This window comes from Gallinula chloropus, assembly GCF_964237585.1.
Source record: "Gallinula chloropus genome assembly, chromosome: 26".
NCBI classification, from domain to species: domain Eukaryota; kingdom Metazoa; phylum Chordata; class Aves; order Gruiformes; family Rallidae; genus Gallinula; species Gallinula chloropus.
The window spans coordinates 6391845-6409754 of record NC_140111.1 but is presented as its reverse complement, the minus strand read 5'-3'; the positions used below and the strand labels follow the sequence as shown (position 1 = coordinate 6409754).

The 17910-nt window shown below is 58.2% G+C and overlaps 1 protein-coding gene across 1 annotated transcript in view; it reads left to right on the top strand.

Moving 5' to 3' along the window:
• Positions 1–16621, top strand: part of LOC311201127 (alpha-2-macroglobulin-like protein 1) — a gene marked incomplete at its 5' end in the record, with an annotated part of 29017 nt that extends 12396 nt beyond the window's left edge. Inside the window, 23 exons of the mRNA XM_084275430.1 lie at positions 4860–4906; positions 5148–5301; positions 5765–5954; positions 6262–6424; positions 6534–6586; positions 6854–6874; positions 7385–7538; positions 7656–7740; positions 9094–9205; positions 9550–9664; positions 10362–10471; positions 10612–10776; positions 11368–11601; positions 11862–11919; positions 12003–12148; positions 12453–12602; positions 13667–13882; positions 14529–14586; positions 14684–14771; positions 15106–15331; positions 15402–15528; positions 15771–15892; positions 16250–16621. Coding sequence (XP_084131556.1) covers positions 4860–4906; positions 5148–5301; positions 5765–5954; positions 6262–6424; positions 6534–6586; positions 6854–6874; positions 7385–7538; positions 7656–7740; positions 9094–9205; positions 9550–9664; positions 10362–10471; positions 10612–10776; positions 11368–11601; positions 11862–11919; positions 12003–12148; positions 12453–12602; positions 13667–13882; positions 14529–14586; positions 14684–14771; positions 15106–15331; positions 15402–15528; positions 15771–15892; positions 16250–16267 — 2812 coding nt within the window. The 3' untranslated portion in view covers positions 16268–16621. The remainder of the gene's footprint in view (positions 1–4859; positions 4907–5147; positions 5302–5764; positions 5955–6261; positions 6425–6533; positions 6587–6853; positions 6875–7384; positions 7539–7655; positions 7741–9093; positions 9206–9549; positions 9665–10361; positions 10472–10611; positions 10777–11367; positions 11602–11861; positions 11920–12002; positions 12149–12452; positions 12603–13666; positions 13883–14528; positions 14587–14683; positions 14772–15105; positions 15332–15401; positions 15529–15770; positions 15893–16249) is intronic.
• Between the last annotated feature and the right edge of the window lie 1289 nt (positions 16622–17910).

Genomic DNA, 17910 nt, shown 5'->3' with positions numbered 1-17910 from the left:
AATATAAATATGGGGAGGCCTGGCAGATTGATTACATCACCCTCCCACGAACCCGCCATGGCAAACGTTACGTGCTTACGATGGTGCAGGCGACCACCGGCTGGCTAGAAACATATCCTGTACCCCATGCCACTGCCCGGAATACAATCCTGGGCCTGGAAAGGCAAGTCCTATGGCGACACGGCACCCCAGAAAGAATCGAGTCAGACAACGGGACTCATTTCCGAAACGCTGTCATAGACACCTGGGCCAAAGAGCATGGCATTGAGTGGGTGTACCACATTCCTTATCATGCACCAGCCTCTGGGAAAATTGAACGATATAATGGGCTCTTAAAGACTACCCTGAAAGCGATGGGTGGTGGAACATTCAAACATTGGGATACACATTTAGCCAAAGTCATGTGGTTGGTTAACTCTAGGGGATCCACCAATCGGGCTGGTCCTGCCCAGTCAAAATTTCTACGTACTGTAGAAGGAGACAGAGTCCCAGTGGTGCATATGAAGAGTATATTAGGGAAGACGGTTTGGGTCATCCCTGCTTCAGGCAAAGGTAAACCCATGTCTGGGATTGGTTTTGCTCAAGGACCTGGCTGTACTTGGTGGGTAATGCAGAAGGATGGAGAAGTTCGATGTGTACCTCAAAGGGATTTGATTTTAGGTGAGAATAGCCAATATAATTAATTGTATTATAATAATTGCTAAATAACCCATTACTGTACATTCATTATTGCTATTACTGCTGTATGTTGTTATATGTTGTACCAATGAAGTTACAGCCGAGTCATACAAGTCAATGAAGGAAGAGTGCCACGATGACAGGACCAAGACCTGGCATCCCAAGAACTTCCTTCTCCTTCCCTTTGAAAATGAACATCTTTGATTCACAGACTATGAACATGGACCGTGTCAGGTGTATCAGTCTAGAGCCCGAGATGCAGCATGCAATGATCCAATGTCACACACTCATACCATGAGAGACTGTTACGACAAATGAAGCCTAAAAATCATGGACTAAATGTTAATTTACTCAACAAACTCAGAGGAATGGTGCATAGACTAAGGGAATAATAACTGTACGCACACGTGTGTGTATACATGTGTACATGCATATATGTGTGTCTGAAACAAGAAGCTGGCTGTACCCAAAAGAAATTGTTGGATGCAATTATGACATAAATGGTATGGAATAAGGGGTGGATAATATCCTGGTTTTGGTCAGGATAGAGCTAACTTCATTTGTAGCAGCGGATGGAATGCTGTGTTTCAGTGTTAAAATGAAAGCAGTGCTGATGACTCAACTGAAAACATCAGGGTGTTAAGCGGTCAAGGACTTTCTCAGCTCTTCGTATGTCTCTATTCATGAGAAAGGAGGGGCGAAGCCAGGACAGGTGACCCAAACGGACCAAAGAGAGTATTCCATGCCAATTATGTCCTGCCCAGTATAAAGGGGGGCTGATGGGCAGCTCCAGGAAGGGGGCGGCTCCAGGACATGTGGTTTTTGGGGGACGATCAGATTCCAGGACGGCTCTGGATGGCACAGCCTAAGTTGTGGGTTCGGTGAGAAACTGCCTTGTGTAGCAACAGCTTCATATATTTTTTGCTCTGAAGTCCTGTTAGCATTGTTATATTGTATCTTTCTGTTATCTTAGTAAACTATCCTTATCCCAACCCACGGGCTTTTGGTTTTTTGGTTTTGGGGTTGTTATTTGCCCCTTCCTTTTCCCTTCCCTCACCTCACCCCACCTCCCACTGCTCTCCCCCTCCTCTTTTCCTTTAAAGAGCTGCGTGGATCTTGGCTCTCAGCCCGGGTAAAACCACAACAAGTGCAAAGTCCTGGCTCCCTTGGCTTGGGACCTCTGGCTGGATGTGAAAAGCACTTAGGGAGCTAGTTAGAGTGTTGCTTTCTTCAGAATCAGACAATAACAAGGTTGGAAGAGACCTTTGAAGATCATCAAGTCCAACCATTCCCATCCTATGCTAAACCAGATCCCTAAGTACCTCATCTACCCTTTTTTTGAACACATCCAGGGAAGGTGACTCAGCCCCTCCCTGGGCAGCCTGTTCCAGCCCTGACAACTCTTTCAGTCAAAAATTTTTTTCTCAGTAAATTTTTTTTTTTCTAATATCCAATCTAAGTTCCCTGGCAAACGAAAGCCCTCAGAGCCCAGATGCCAGGGGCTGCTTGTGGGCTCCCTGGGGAGGTTTCTGGCCAGGTATGTCTTTCAGTCCTCATCGTGCAAGACAAGCAGAAGGTCTGGTTGCTTTCAAAGGTGTTGCCATCTTGTTACTGGATTCTTGAGCATGATGGCATTCCAGCAGGGATATCATTATGTCAGAGTGAAAAATGCCTGAGCCTGTGGTATCTGCTGAGCTCCAGCCATCATGTATTTGTGCTGATGGGTTCTGGGCCCTTGGCAGGGGCATGGTCAGAGGACTGACGTTACCAGCCCACAGTGCAGCTTCTCTCCCTCCCAGTACACCCCCCACACACCTCCCAGTGCAGGCACACCCCACACACACATGTCTGGAGCTGCTCCGAGCCACAAACACTTCTGGCTCAGTGGAAATACACAGCATGAGGCAGCTGTGACTCACGCCACCCTATCTTATCTTATCCCACCTCAGTCATCCTCTGCCCCAGCAGCACGCCCAGCTCCATCTTCTCAGCCTCCAAATCCCAAAGCCTCCAGCTCATAGCATGTTCCTGCCATTACTCTTGGCTTTGGGGCATTGCCACAAGTGGTTTGTGTCTCTGCAGGCACAGGGATCCCTCAGCTTGTGTCTCCCCAAGAAGGGGTGGTCTGCTGATGCTGAGGACCCTCTAAGCATCCTTTTCCCTCTGTGCCTGACCCTCCTCCCAAGCTTCTTCTCATCCTTCCCTGGTGCTGAGTGCCTGCTGACAGCTCCATCCCCCGTGGGCTCCCTATGGCCCCTGGTGTGGTGCTCTCCATGCTGTGGGTGCCCCATTTCAACACCAAAACCATGCCAGGTTTTTATCTCCACCGTGGGTGCTGCAATCCCCGTTGCTCCATCCTCCCTCCATCACCCTTCACTGTCACTGCCACCCTGACGTTACCCTTCCTGCCCAGCCCTCCTCCGCTCCTCCTTGTCCCCCTTTCCCTCTGCACTGACACAACCTCCATCTCCTCCCAACACCATGGGCCCAGTGAAGCTCTTTGTGATTTCCTGTAATGATCCAGTTGGTTTTCCCTTCTCTGCTCTCTTTCCCCCTCCACCTGCAGCACAAAGCTCTACAGGGACAGTCCTTGGAGACATAAGCATCTCTGTAGACCTGTGTGTCTCAAGGAGAAGAGATTCACCTCTGGTAAGGGATGAACAAGAAGCCCTGGAGCCAGGGCTGGAGGTGGGGATGAGGCACGGGAGGCTCGGAGGTCTCTTTGTGAGACACCAAGGTGTAGGGGGAGGCAGCTGGCGGTGGAAGATGCTGGTGGGAAGACCTGGTTCCCAGTGTGCTGGTCTCTCAGCATCCCTGGTCTTCCTCTTCCCTCTGCAGGGACGTGCACCATCTGAATCCTGCCCAAGGTCGAGACCCGTGGCCTGAGCCCAAAGGATGTTCCTGAGCTGACAGAGACCGTGCGCCAGGCCATGGCTGATGTCTTTGCTGAGCTGGCAGCAGATCCCCATGGACACCAGGACACTGAGCAGCCCCAGCTCTCCTGCTGCACTGGGGCCAGTGCTGGCAGCGGGACAGGCAGCTCCCAGCATGAGGGGGACACAACTGGGACCAGCAATTAGGCAGAGGGACCGAGCCCCTCAGTGACACAGGGGAGGTGGCACTGCCAGAGGCTGGGACATGCTGTCCCCTTGTCCCCTGGGGATGTGTGTCCATCAGACACTGCCCTGGCAGCCTGTGGGAGCAGGATGGGGCCAGGGGAAGCAGAGCAGTGCGGGATGGGGACCAGGCATCACCCCACCCCCAGTGCAAGGTGACCCCAGGAACTCCTTGCTGTGACTGTGCACCCCCTCCCTGGACATTGCCTGTCTCCCCCCAACCTGGAGGTGTCCAGCCCTGGGTCAGAAGCCCCAACTGCCTGGATGGCTCCTGCCTGCACTGGTTGACCAGTGGGGCTTGCTGGGGTGCTTCTGCCAGAGGCTCCTGCAAGCTGGCCATGCTGTCCAGGCACAGGATGCTCTGGGGAGGGGTCTGGCACGCAGCCTGTGTCTTGGAGGGGGGCTGGCAGGAGGTCCAGGGGATGTTGCCCTGTGGGAAGAGAACCCTTGATGCTGAAGCATGAGACAAGGGTGTGAGATTAAAGAGTCTGTACCCAGTGGTGTGTGTGTGCAAAGTGTCTTGCCTGCAGCCCAAGGGTGTGGAGGGAGGGGGATCAGGGGCATGTGAGTGCCTGGATCACTGCATGGAGCATCCCTATGGACACCACAGCTCCTCCATGGGGTGCAGCACTGGATGGGCTGAGGAGCAGGGGGCAGGGTGGAACTTACATGGGGCGGTCTCAGTCTGCCCCTGAGGTAGACCTCTCCCTGCCTTAGGGATGAGCACTAGGTGCATGGGAAGAGCATCCATTAAAGCCCCAAAACCCTCAGGGGGCAGAGGTGCCTGGATCATAGCTACCTCCAGACCACAGGACAACCAGACCCATGCACCAGCTACCTTCTCCCTGGGCCAGTTCCCTGCAGCCAGTCAGTGCTTTGGGCTCCTTCCCAGCTGAGCAGCTCCTGACCCAGAAACCCCAAGGTGACATTGGGGCAGGGAGAAACACAGTGTGTCTGTCCCCAGCACTGGGAGCAGGGTGGGCAGACTCCACCTCCCATTCAGACATGCAAACCATGGCCAGACACGGGTGCAGCACCACGCTTTGACATCGTCCCTACTCTCAGGAGCAGCTGCCTCATCATGGTGGAAATCCTCCAGGACCATGGCAGCTGTCAGTCCAGGTACCCTGCTCCTGCCTCCCTTCCTCCCAGGGCTCCCTACGTGCAGTGTTGTCCATCAGCTCCGAGCTGGCTCACTCGTCCCACCACGTGCCCAGCACTATGGGTGTGGTTTGGCTGCCCAGAGCCTTGAACACATGGAAGCTTGTGGTGGGTGGTTAAACATTGTCCTGGCTGGATGGCTGGGCCCCAGCCAGAGACCTCTGTGGCTTCTTGCTTGCTGTCAGTGGTGAGGTGAAAGCTTAAGGAGAGGACAAAAAAAAGGCAGCACTGGGACTCTGGGAACATCCTGCTTCCACGTGGTCTCCCCAAGCATGGGCTCTGCAGCTGCCCTGCCCTGCCTGCTACTTTGCATCCTGCACCTCACAGCTGGAGCATCTGCAAAGCCGTAAGCCCTCTCTCTGTGTCTGCTTGTCCATGCCTGGTGGGGTGGTGGTTGGTCTCGAGTGGTGTGGCAGCGGTTGCTTGTTGGGGTGGAAATGATTGGGGTGGTGGGTTGTCCCCCCTAGAAGACTTTGCACCTGGGATTGGTGTCTCTAAGTTGCTTCGGGGCAGGTGCAGCCTCACACCAGTGGGTGAGCAGAACCTCTCCTCCCTCTGCAGATCAACCCCTCGGCTCTTTCCCAAGGTGTTTAGGCAAAGGGAGCTCCACTCTAGTCTGTGCCCTGACCAGCCCCCCATGGCAGGCAGGTGGGGGAAAGGCTGGGTGGTAGAATCCTGTGAGGAGCATCCAGAGCTGGAATAAACCCAAGTGTCCTCCAGCTTGAGAGCCTGGAGTGGAGGGGAGCACTGGCATTGGGTGTGTGGGGGGGTCCTGGCTCTCCTCCATTAGCAGGGTGTCCCCTACCCAGGCACTGTGTGGTGCTCTTCCCTGCCGTGCTCCACTACCCGTACGGGGGCAAAGTGCACATCCACCTCATGGACCTGGATGAACCTGTGCGGGTGACGCTGCACCTGGCCAGCAGCCATGGCATCCCCGACATCACCCTGGAGAAGCAGGACAGCGGTGTCCTCCTGCTGAACTGGCCTCGCTTCTCCAGTGTGAGTCACGGCCCTGTGGCAGGGCTGAGGAGCTCGGGGAGGGGTCCCAGAGCTGGGGGGGCTGGGGGGGTTGGGGGGGGGGAATGTTGTATCCATCCTCTATGAGCAATGAGTGAGGTGAAGAGTGGAGGGAAATGGGATGTGTACAACCTTGTGGGCTGTATCTGCATCATCCCCCCCATGCACACCCCTTCCCTGGTGCCTTCATGGGGCAGTGGGGTGGTGGCAATGGGGGGATGGGGATGATGTCTCACTGGCTTCCAGCATAAAGCTTCTGTGACTGTTTCTGCTGTTCTCCTGGGGGCAGATTTCTAACCCCCCTGCAGAGAAACGGGAGGTCGCGCGTCTTCACATCTCCATCCGAGGAGGTTCCCTGCGGGTCTCCAAGCAGAAGCTGGTCCTGGTGAAAGCCCTGGAGCTGGGCACCTTGGTGCAGACAGACAAGGATGTCTACAGGCCTGGGGAAACCGGTGAGGGGCAGGAGCTGCTGGGTGAGCTGCCAGGCTCTTGGGGTGGGATCCCTGGGTTTGGGTCCCAGGCCCTAGCACTCACCCCTGCTCCTGCCTTTGCCTTCTCCAGTGAGGTTTCGAATTGTCCATTTGGATCCCAACTTCATTCCCAGCAACAGGGAGGTGAGGTGGGGGTCAGGGTGCTGGAGAGGGGGTGTGGGGACAACAGGCTCCCCACAGCAGCAGCACAGCCTTCGGTGTCCCCACCAGTATCGAGGAGACGGGTGTGGGGAGGGATTCCCCCAAACACTGCTGGGATGTGGGGCATGAGTGGGACACAGATGAGGATGTGGCAGTGGGAGCTGGGCACTGGTGATGGCTCCCATCCCTGTGGAGCCCCCAGCCCCAGCTCTTTGGCCATGCACAGCTCTCCTCTCTCTTTCTTTACAGCTCCCCTCGGTGGCCATACAGGTGAGTTGTCACCCTGTGCCAGACCCCTCACCTGGGAAGCCCCAGCACGTGTGATGTGGGGACATGGAGCAGGGGCAGGGACATCCCCGCTGTGGGTGCTGAGAAAGGGAACCAGGAGAGGGGAGAAGGGCTTGGGTGTCTTCTCTGCATTTCCAGCCCACCCAGGGGCAGTTGGTGTCTCTGCAGGACAGGGGGTTCTCTGGGCAGAAGCTGCTGAGGGGCAGGTTACACAGAGGAAGACAACAGTGGCTATTGCCACAGACACTTTGACCCAAACTGATGAACACCCTGAGCTCCAGTCCAGGCTGGAGCATCCCTCTGCCAGTTCCCATAGCCACACTGGACCTTGGCTCACACAGCTCCAGGGGGATAACTTCTCCTCCTGGAGAGCTGATGCCCAAGGGTGATGGCAGGGCAAACCCTCTGCTTCTGTGAGGACACGCAGGGTGACCTGAGTCCTCAAGGCTTCTAACACACCCCATCTTCATCCCTGCTTGTCCCCCTGCACAGGACCCCAACGGGAACCGCATCGCCCAGTGGCAGAACGTGAGCTCACAGCAGGGCATCGTGGACCTGTCCCTCCCCCTGGCTGCAGAGCCAGCCCTGGGCGTGTACAGCATCGAGGTGGAGGGGAGGAGACATCCCTTCAGTGTGGAGGAGTATGGTACGTGGGGAGGAGGGCTGTGGTGTTTGGGAGCCATCACACAGAATGGCAAGAAAGTCCCCAAGGAGAACAGGCTCAATCCCATCCCCTGCTGCTCTCCACCCCCCCTCCCCCCAGAGGTGCCCCACTTTGCTGTGTCCATCCGGCTGCCCCAGTTTGTGACTGTGAAGGATGAGAAGATCCCACTCGATGTCTGTGGGAGGTGAGTTGGAGAAGAGCCCAGCAGGGAGACTGGCTGCTCCCAGGGTGATGCTGGTCCCGAGGTGATGCGGCTCCCAAGGTGATGCTGCTCCCAGGGTGATGCTGCTCCCGGGGTGATGCTGCTCCCGAGGTGATGCTGCTCCCGGGGTGATGCTGCTCCCGAGGTGATGCTGCTCTGGGGTGATGCTGCTCCTGGGGTGATGCTGCTCCTGGAGTGATGCTGCTCCCAGAGTGATGCTGCTCCCGAGGTGGTGCTGCTCTGGGGTGATGCTGCTCCCGAGGTGATGCGGCTCCCGAGGTGATGCTGCTCCCAGGGTGATGCTGCTCCCAGGGTGATGCTGCTCCCGAGGTGATGCTGCTCCTGGGGTGATGCTGCTCCCGAGGTGATGCTGCTCCCGAGGTGATGCTGCTCCCGAGGTGATGCTGCTCCTGGGGTGATGCGGCTCCCGAGGTGATGCTGCTCCTGGGGTGATGCTGCTCCCGAGGTGATGCTGCTCCTGGAGTGATGCTGCTCCCAGAGTGATGCTGCTCCCAAGGTGATGCTGCTCCTGGGGTGATGCTGCTCCCGAGGTGATGCTGCTCCTGGGGTGATGCGGCTCCCGAGGTGATGCTGCTCCTGGGGTGATGCTGCTCCCGGGGTGATGCTGCTCCCAAGGTGATGCTGCTCCTGGGGTGATGCTGCTCCTGGGGTGATGCTGCTCCCAGGGTGATGCTGCTCCCGAGGTGATGCTGCTCCCGAGGTGAAGCTGCTCCTGGAGTGATGCTGCTCCCGAGGTGATGCTGCTCCCGGGGTGATGCTGCTCCTGGGGTGATGCTGCTCCTGGAGTGATGTTGCTCCCGAGGTGATGCTGCTCCCAGGGTGATGCTGCTCCTGGGGTGATGCTGCTCCCAGGGTGATGCTGCTCCTGGGGTGATGCTGCTCCCAGGGTGATGCTGCTCCCGAGGTGATGCTGCTCCCAGGGTGATGCTGCTCCCGAGGTGATGCTGCTCCTGGGGTGATGCTGCTCCTGGGGTGATGCTGCTCCTGGGGTGATGCTGCTCCTGGAGTGATGCTGCTCCTGGGGTGATGCTGCTCCTGGGGTGATGCTGCTCCCGAGGTGGTGCTGCTCCCGAGGTGATGCTGCTCCTGGGGTGATGCTGCTCCTGGGGTGATGCTGCTCCTGGGGTGATGCGGCTCCCGGGGTGATGCGGCTCCCAAGGTGATGCTGCTCCTGGGGTGATGCTACTCTGGGGTGATGCTGCTTTGGGGTGATGCTGCTCCGGGGTGATGCTGCTCTGGGGTGATGCTGCTCTGGGGTGATGCTGCTCCCCAGCAGCATCCCCATCTGCTCCTTTTCCTGCTGCCTCCCAACAGGTACCTGTCTGGGAAACCTTTCCGGGGAAGGGCTGAGGGGAAGCTGTGCCAGCCACACAAATATGTGTTCCAGAATGAATCTCTGGGGATCTGTGCTGAGTTTGGGGGCCAGGTGAGGGCAGCGGGAGAGGGAGAAGGCACGTGGGTGGTGGTCCTGGAAAGGTTTCCCCATCTTGGGGTGCTGGGCTGAGGGTGACTGGAAGCATCACTGGGGCATTGCTGGGAGTCATCGCGAATCAGGCAGAGGAGCCCAGTAGGGACTCAGGGAGAGGGGGTCCTCGGGCCAGGATGGGCAGGAGAGGGACAGCCAGTTGCGTGGCAGAGTGTGGCACCAGCCCCAGAGAGGGGGGGACATCTTTTCAGGGTCCAGGCATTGCAGGACAGGATGGAGCCCCTGGGTGCATGAGCCCCAAGCCTCACAGGGCTGTCACTGATGTGGGTGGCTCTCCCCTGCAGACAGGGAGGGATGGCTGCTTCTCCACCGAGGTGCTGATGGCTTCCTTCAACCCCACGGACTTTGACTACGAGAGACAGCTGGAAGCCCGTGCATCGCTGCTGGAGGAGGGGACTGGTGAGCACAGCCCTGCTGACCCACAGCGATGTCCTAGGCTGGTGGCGCCTGGAGGATGTGGCACAGCCGTTCCTCTCAGGTGTCCCCAGGGACTCTGTCCATCCTCTCCTCAAGCATCACCTGTCAATTCATTTGTTCCTCCACTCCAGGCTGCTGGAGCAATCTCTTAGCTCCAACATCCCACAGGCAGACATCCCTCCATCACCTCTCCTTCCCTGAGACTAGTTAGTGCACTTGATTAGTGACAGAGAGCTACTGGGGTAATTACTTATCAGGCCTTTCAGACTTTGAATCCAGTTGCAGGCACTCTCTGCCCAGGAGGGCTGGCTGGGCACCCTCATGGTGCAACAAAACTTCCAGCACAGCAATCAGCAGCTGCTTCTGTTGTCTTACAGAATTCACCAGGGGCATTTTGGGGGAAAGCCTGGCGTTTCAGCCTCTTGCCTGAGCAGGGTCCTATGTACATGACAGCTCCTGTCACTCTTGAGGACCCTTTTATTGCTTTTCTTTGCCCAACGAGTGTGGTTTTGTGCCGTGAACTTGCTGCTTGTCCCCCACATGTGAGAGGATGGATTCACTTCCCAGGGCCACTTGTGAAGAGGACAAACGTGTAGCTCTGCGTGTTTGAGACTCTCTGGCCCATCTTTCCTGGGCAGGTTGCTGAGTGCCTCTCTCACCTCCCCCCTCCTCCCCGCAGGGACGCGGCGTACGATGACCAAAAGCTGCTTGATAACTGATGAAACGGCCCCCATTACCTTTGAAAACACCTATTGGTTCTACCAGCCTGGGACTCCCTTCACTGGGATGGTAATGGGCGGTTCCTGCATGTTGCTGTGCCCAATCCTGCTCCTGCTGACCCTCCCCCCTCTGCCAGCCCTGCTCTTCCAAACCCCTGCCCTCAGCCCCACAGCTCAGCCCAGGGCATGTCCCCTTCCCTCCTGGTGCAGGTGGTGCTGAAGGAAACCAACGGCCCTTCCCTGAAGAAGGGGAAGTTCCTGCTTGTGGTTAAAGCTTCAGGAGAGACCCAAAGGAAAACCCTGCTCATGGACAGATGGGGGAGAGCCTCCTTCCAGCTGGACACCTCTGGTTGGAACGACGAGGTCACCCTGCGTGTAAGTGACCCGTGTCCCACCCCCTCCCCCCCAGGCACCCTGGATTTAGCCAGGTATTTCCACACAAAGTCCTCCAGCCTGTGCTTGACCCCATTTGGTCTGGCTGCACCCACAGCACCCTATGGAAGAGAGCTCCATGTGCTCCACTGCTCAGTACCTTGGTTGCCCATCGCATCCTGCAGACCCCAGCACCCTCCTGTGCTGGGAAAAGGGGCTCCTCTCACTTTTGATGCGTTCTGCAAGTTCTTCCTCTGACTCCTTGTCTCTGCCTTGTTGTTCTCACCATCACCACTGAATTTCAGGATCCTCTCTGCCTCCGCCAGCTGGGCATGAGATCAAAGAGCTTTCAGTTCCTACCATCTGTCCAGCACGTGCTGCTCAGCCATGCCTGCCTCCTCTGGCTATCAGCTAGCTGCCCCTTTGAGCATCCTTTGGATGAGCCCTGTGACAGCACCCAGTTTTTGGATTTCTCAGGGTGCTGCTGCACGGGTGTCACAGCAAAGCACACGGTGGAGAGTGGCTTCCCATCCCTCCCGTGCTCTCCTGATGAGCTGATCTTTGCCATTGAGAGCCTCCATTTCTACCCCTCAGGCTCAGCTCAAGGATGACCCTTCAGCCTTGAAGCGTGAAGGCAACCGGCGTCTCAGCTACTCAAGTGCCACTGCCCACGTGTATCCCCTCCCTTCGGGTGGCCTAAACCTCCTGCACATCCACAAGGTGCACAGGACGCTGCCCTGTGACCAGCCCCACGCGCTCAGGGTGGATTACTCGTTTGGTGAGAGGGCCACAGCAAGGAAGCTGCACAGCATAGACGTGGTCTTCCTGGTGAGCCTCCACCTCAGGAAAGGTGGGAGACTGTGTGTTAAGGGCAGAGCTCAAAGTGATGCTGTCCAGGGTGTGGGGTTAAGCCATTTCCACCCAGCCCCTGGCTGCAGCTGCCAGGTCTTAGGGTACCATTTCCACCTCTGTTGCACAATGCAGCTCCAATAATGTCTCCCTGAGCATCTTCCACAGCCTCCCCTCAGCCACTTGTGCCAGTTCCCCACAAAGCATCAGTTCAGTTGTTCCCATCTCCTCCTCTGCAGGTCCTGGCCAAGGGCACCATCACCACCGTCCTCAGGAAAGAGCTGGCTGCAGAGGCTGGTGGGTCAGGAGGCAGGGACACGCTGTGCAGAGCTCTGCTCTCTGTGCCTGGCCCTCACCTCCCCTCCTTTCCCATGGCCTAGGGCTGAGAGGCTCCTTCTCCCTGGAGCTGCCCATCAGCCCCGAGCTGGCACCCACAGCCGAGGTGCTGGGCTACGTGGTGCTGCCCAACAGCGAGATGGTGGTTGACAGCACCGTGATTAGTGTGGACAAGTGCTTCCCCAACAAGGTGAGTGGGGGCTGCTGGAGCCAGGGGTGTTGCTGCCAAGCTCGGCAGGGAGATGTGGGCACTGAGCCTCGCTCATCAGCAGAGCCCTTCCCCATCCCCCGCAAAGTGCTGGTCCCAGACCTTCCCTTCAGGGAGGGTTCCCCTTCCTCTCCCATCCCTGTTGCTGCTGTGAACCACCTCCTGGCTTTGATCAGAGTCCTCCCTCTCCATCCTCTGCTGGCTGGCGTTTGGGGTCAGGCTGCAGCACAGAGGTCCTTCCTGGCACCACCTTCTCCCCCAACCCAAAGGCTTCCCCTCTCTCCAGGTGAATCTGTCCTTCTCGGAGCAGAGGGCTCTGGTGGGGTCTCAGCTCTGCCTGAAGGTGCAGGCTGCCCCAGGGTCTCTGTGTGCTGTCTATGCCACGGACCAGCGCATGTGGTCCTCTGATCCCGAGGGCAGGATCAACCCTGGCATGGTGAGTCTGGAGTAACCACAATGTCGGGCTGGTCCTGGGCTGGGCTCACTGCTGGGGCACGGGGGCAGCGGCTTCTTTCTACCATCACCCATTTCAGGGGAGGATGGTAGGGACCTTGGGGGAGCTGCCTGTGTGGGATGGATGTCAGGTATCCAGGAGTCCCCAGCAAGACCCTGCCACCCATGGACTTTGGGGCTTCCCAGGGGAGATCACGCTTTGCCAGCCAGTGGTGCTAAGCCATAGAATCACAGAATCCTAGAATCCCAAACTGGTCTGGGTTGGAAGGGACCCCAAGGGTCCCAGAGCTCCAACCCCCTGCCACAGGCAGGGACACCAACCTCCAGGCCTGGAGCTACACAAGGTTGCCCAGGGCCCCAGCCAACCTGGCCTTGAACACCCCCAGGGATGGGGCACCCACCCCCTCTCTGGGCAGCCCCTTCCAGCCCCTCACCACTCTCTCTGCAAAGAACTTCCCCCTAATCTCTCATCTAACCCTTCCCTCCTTCAGCCTCACTCCATCCCCCTTGTCCTGCCAGTCTCTGCCCTTTAACAAGCTGATTCCCCTCCTGTTCCTCTGCTCCCTTCAGGGACTGGAAGGCTGCAGTGAGGTCCCCCCACAGCCTTCTCTTCTCCAGGCTGACCCAGCCCAGCTCCCTCAGCCTCTCTCCGTAGGGGAGCTGCTCCAGCCCTCTGATCATCTCCATGGCTCCTCTGACCCCTCTCCACCAGTCCCACATCTTTCTTGTCCTGGGGCCCCAGCTGTGGACACAGGACTCCAGCTGAGGCCTCCCAAGGGCAGAGCAGAGAGGGACAGTAGTGAATGGCTCTGAGGTGCCTGCTGGGGTGGCAATCCTGAACACAGGTGCAGGCAGTGGGAAGCACCCCCTGCTTTTGAGAGGAAGAGGGATGGGGCAGCGACATGTCCCAGTGGAGGGGCTGGGGGCAGGGCAGGGTAGCATCACCGTGATTCCCCGGGGAGATGCAGCAGCTGTGGGGCAATGAGTTGGAGCTGGGCCAGGAGTGTTTCATGTCTCTCTCACCCAAAGTTCAAACGTTCTGTTTAGGTCTATAGATCACTCCCACTGTTCTCTGAAGACCCTTACCCTTCAGAAGTCCATGAACACAACTGTACATTCAGTGACATCAGTGCTGCAATGCCCGCCCCACCCATCAACTGTTACGATCAGCCAAGGGCCAACTGGAGAGGTTGCCGCCGTACCATGTGGAAAAGGGACATATCAGTGTCCATCATGCCATCACTCCCCTACAACCTGCTTCAGGTACAAACCCCCCAGCCCTGCCTCACACTCCTCTTCCTCACAGGAAGGATATCTCAGGGTGCTGGGGGCAGCTGGTCCCCCACCCAGCCTGGGTCTGCTCTCCCCAGCCACGTTCTTATGCTGCCTGGATAAGGTGCCATGCCCAGGGCAGGCATGTGAAGTGTGTCTGTCGATCCAGGCATGGGGAAGGGCTCAGTCACAGAGTCACATAATCACAGGGGTTGGAAGGGACCTTCAGAGCTCATGGGGTCCAACCCCCTGCAGCTCCCTAGGACAGGTCACACAGGTCGGTGTCCAGACCTCCCAGAGAAGGAGACTCCACACCTCCCTGAGCAGCACAAATCCAGGCATAGCTTGTCTTGGCATTCCTCTGCTTTTTTTGGGGAGCAAACACAAGGGCTTGGGGCCATTTGGGGATGGCATGGGCAAATAGATCCACCAGATCTTTTCCAGCCCTCCCTGGTGCAGCAGCTTCCCCTGGCACAGATATTCCTCTCCTGTGCTCCAGTTGCAGCGTGGCTACCAATCTTCAGGAGCTCTGTACTGTTGTGGGGCTTCAGGGAGGGATGGAGAGGTGTTGTGGTGTCTGTGGGCATCACTGTGGTGCTGTTCTCTCTCTCTCTCTCTCTCTCATGTCATGTTTCAGAATGCAGGTTTAAAAATCGCCACCGACATTGAGTTGCACTGCACACTAAACTTCCAAGGCAAGTGGAGAGAAGGGGCTACAACGGCTGCAGGAGGAGGGGTGGGGATGTTCCCATCCTTTCTGGCAGCACCTTCAAGTCACGCCCCTGCTTGCAGGAAGAGGTTGGCAGGTGGGTGTCATGCAAGACACAGAGATGCAGATGGATTTCTTGAGGACGTGGCTGTGGGAGCTGGTCCCTGTGGGGTGAGTAAGGACCCCCAGCAGACCTCACTTACTGCATTGACTTCACCTCTGGGTGTAGCGCCCAGACCTCCTGTTTGGTGTCCAATGTATCTGGGAGGGACACTGAGGTGCATCCAAGCCCTTCCCTCAGCCCTCAGCACCAGCCCTGAGAGACTGGGCCACGCTGAGTCCCATGGGCAGGGGATGCCATAGGAAATAAGAGCACTGATGGAACCTCTGCCCAGCCCACTGATGGTCCTCAGGACGCAAAGGGAAGGGGTTGGCCTGCTCCTTCTGCTGGCTCTGCCCACCAGACCCAGCTTGAGAGGGCTGCCCACCTTCCACTGCCCCACAGGGAGGGGGGCTCTGCGGAGGTGGCGCTGACGGTGCCCGATGCCGTCACTGAGTGGGAAGCCGGGATGTTCTGCACGTCCCCGCTGGGCTTGGGGCTGGCCCCTGCCACCACCCTCACGGCCTTCAAGCCCTTCTTCGTGGAGCTGGCGCTGCCCTACGCCGTGGTTCGCCAGGAAGCCTTCAGCCTCGTGGCCACCGTCTTCAACTACCTGCGGCAGTGCCTGAGGGTGAGCGGGGCTGGGGAGGGGGCCCTGGGGCTGGGGTCTGGTGGGGGATGATGGAGCTGTGGCCTGTCAGGTCCAGGTGACGCTGGTGGAGTCGGCGGAGCTGGAGGTGTCGGGGGGCGCGGCTGAGGAGCGTGGGGGCTGCGTCTGTGCAGATGAAGAGAGGAGCTTCCGATGGGACGTGAGAGCCACCAGCCTGGGTACAGAGGGGGCTGCAAAGGGCTGGGGAGGGAGCAGGAGAGCCCAGTCATGACAAAAGTGCCTTGCAAACCTCTTTGTCACTGATCTTTTCCTCCCCATCCCACCTCCCTCACCCCTCTGTCCCTTTCCCCAGCCTCTTCCCTCCATTTCCTAGCCCCATTTTCCCCTCCTCCTTCCCCGGCTCCCTGGGTGGTCCTGAACTGTAGCCAGCCCCTGAGACATCCTCCATCTGCCTCCACAGGGGAGGTGAATGTCACTGTCATTGCCAAGGCCATGCAGTCCCAGGAGCTCTGCGGCACCCAGATGCCCGTGGTCCCAGCACAGGGGCACGTGGACACGGAGACAAAGCTCCTGATGGTGCAGGTGAGCTTGCACCCTCCTCTTTCTGGGACCAGAGCTGCACCCAAAGCGGTCACCCTGGGGTGGAGCAGAACATCTCCCAACCCTCAGCCAGGCTGGACTCAGCCTATGGGTCCTGCAAGGTGCAGGACCACCACACAGGGGCAGAGGGGTAGATCCAAGGCCGCTGTCTGCATGATGTTCAGTTTTTCCACCTCCTCACACCCTGATGCTCCAAGGGAGCCTGGGTGGCCCTGAGCTTTCCTGGCACATGAAAGCCAATAGTGCTGGTGGGGATGGGGTCCAGGTGGGGTTCTGGGCAGGGGAAGGCAGGCTGAGCCTGATCCTGCTCTCACACACGCTGTGTTCCTGGTTTTGAAGCCTCCAAAGCAGATGTGAAGGGGAATGGCAGCTGCCTGCCTGTCCCTCTGCTCCTGGCCCCGTCGCACCCCCACCAGCCAGCCACGGTCTCTCCCACGCCCTCCGCCTGACCCAGCAGGACCCTGCAGTGAGACAAGGACCCCCCAGCCCAGCCCAGCTCCTTGGGCAGCCTCCTCATCCCGTGTGGGTCAGGGGCTGCCCTGGGAGCTGCCCACTGCAGTCATGGTTCCTCTTGAACTGATGCCAGGGTGATCCCTCTGGGAGGGGAGCAGGGTGGGTGAGCTGAGGGTGCTCAGAGCTGCCCCAGGCACAGCCCTGCCCCTGCTCAGCCAGGCTGAAAAATAAAGGAAACTGCAAGTGGAATGAGGGAAATGGAAGTGGGGAAGTGTTTTTCTTGTGGGAAAGTGTTTTTCTTGAGGGAAAGCTTCTTTCCTTTGGGCTCTTTACCCCCCTCCCTGACTAAAGCCAGCCCTGTGTCCTAAAATGGACTTTGAGATGTGTCCCCCTCAGTGACATCAGAGGGGTTTTACCTTCACTTTGCCTTGCTGAATAAAAACCTGAGACGTAATCAGGGAGAGCTTCAACATGGGGTCTGTGGTGCCTGGGCCAGAGGGGCTGTGGGACAACAGCCACCAGCAGCAACCCCACACCAAATCCTCCCTGCAGTGACACCCCAGGGGTAGCCCCAGGGGCACCGAGCGCAGAGGCAGAGGCTCACCCTGCTCCCACGTCCAACTCCCCCCTGGCCACGCTGCATCCCTGACACATTGAACCACCCCCGGGATGCCCAGAGGGACACTGACCCCTGTCCACATCCTGGCCCAGTGGGACAGGCTCAGGGTCATGTTCCCCAACTCCCATCTGTGGGAGGAAGGCAGGGACCAGCCACCTCTGGATGCCAGTGCTGTGTGGGGCTGCTCTCTGTGAGCAGGGTGGTGGGACAGGGCTGTATCCAGCAATACTTGAGGGGGGCAGGTGTGGGGACAGCAGCCATGGGTATCCAAGAGCCCATGGGCAAGGGTACATGCCCACCTTGCGTCTCCTGCTGTTCTGCCTCTCCCATGTCACAGCATGGTAGGGGTCAGAAGGGACCTCCAGACCCCATCAGATCCAACCCCCTGCCAGAGCAGCTCCCTAGGACAGGGCACACAGGTCGGTGTCCAGACGGGGCTGGAATCTCTCCAGAGAAGGAGACTCCACACCCCCTGGGCAGCCTGTCCCAGGGCTCCCTCACCCTCACTGGGGAAAAGTTCTTCCCCATGTTGCTGTGGAACTCCCTGTGCTCCAACTTGCAGCCATTGCCCCTTGGCCTGTCCCCACAGACACTGAGAAGGGGCTGCCCATTCCCCCTGCATCCCATCCTTCAGATATTGATAAACATTCATAAGGTCCCCCCTTAGTCTTCTTCTCTCCAGGCTGAACAGCCCCAGCTCCCTCAGCCTTTCCTCACAGGGGAGATGCTCCAGGCCCTTCAGCATCTCTGTCCCTCCTCTGGACTCTCTCCAGGAGATCCCTGTCTGTTTGATCCCAGGGAGCCCAGAACTGGACACAACACTCCAGGTGGGGCCTGAGCAGGGCAGAGCAGAGGGGGAGGATCCCCTCCTGTCACCTGCTGCCCACACTCCTCCTGATGCCCCCAGGATCCCATTGTCTCTCTCAGC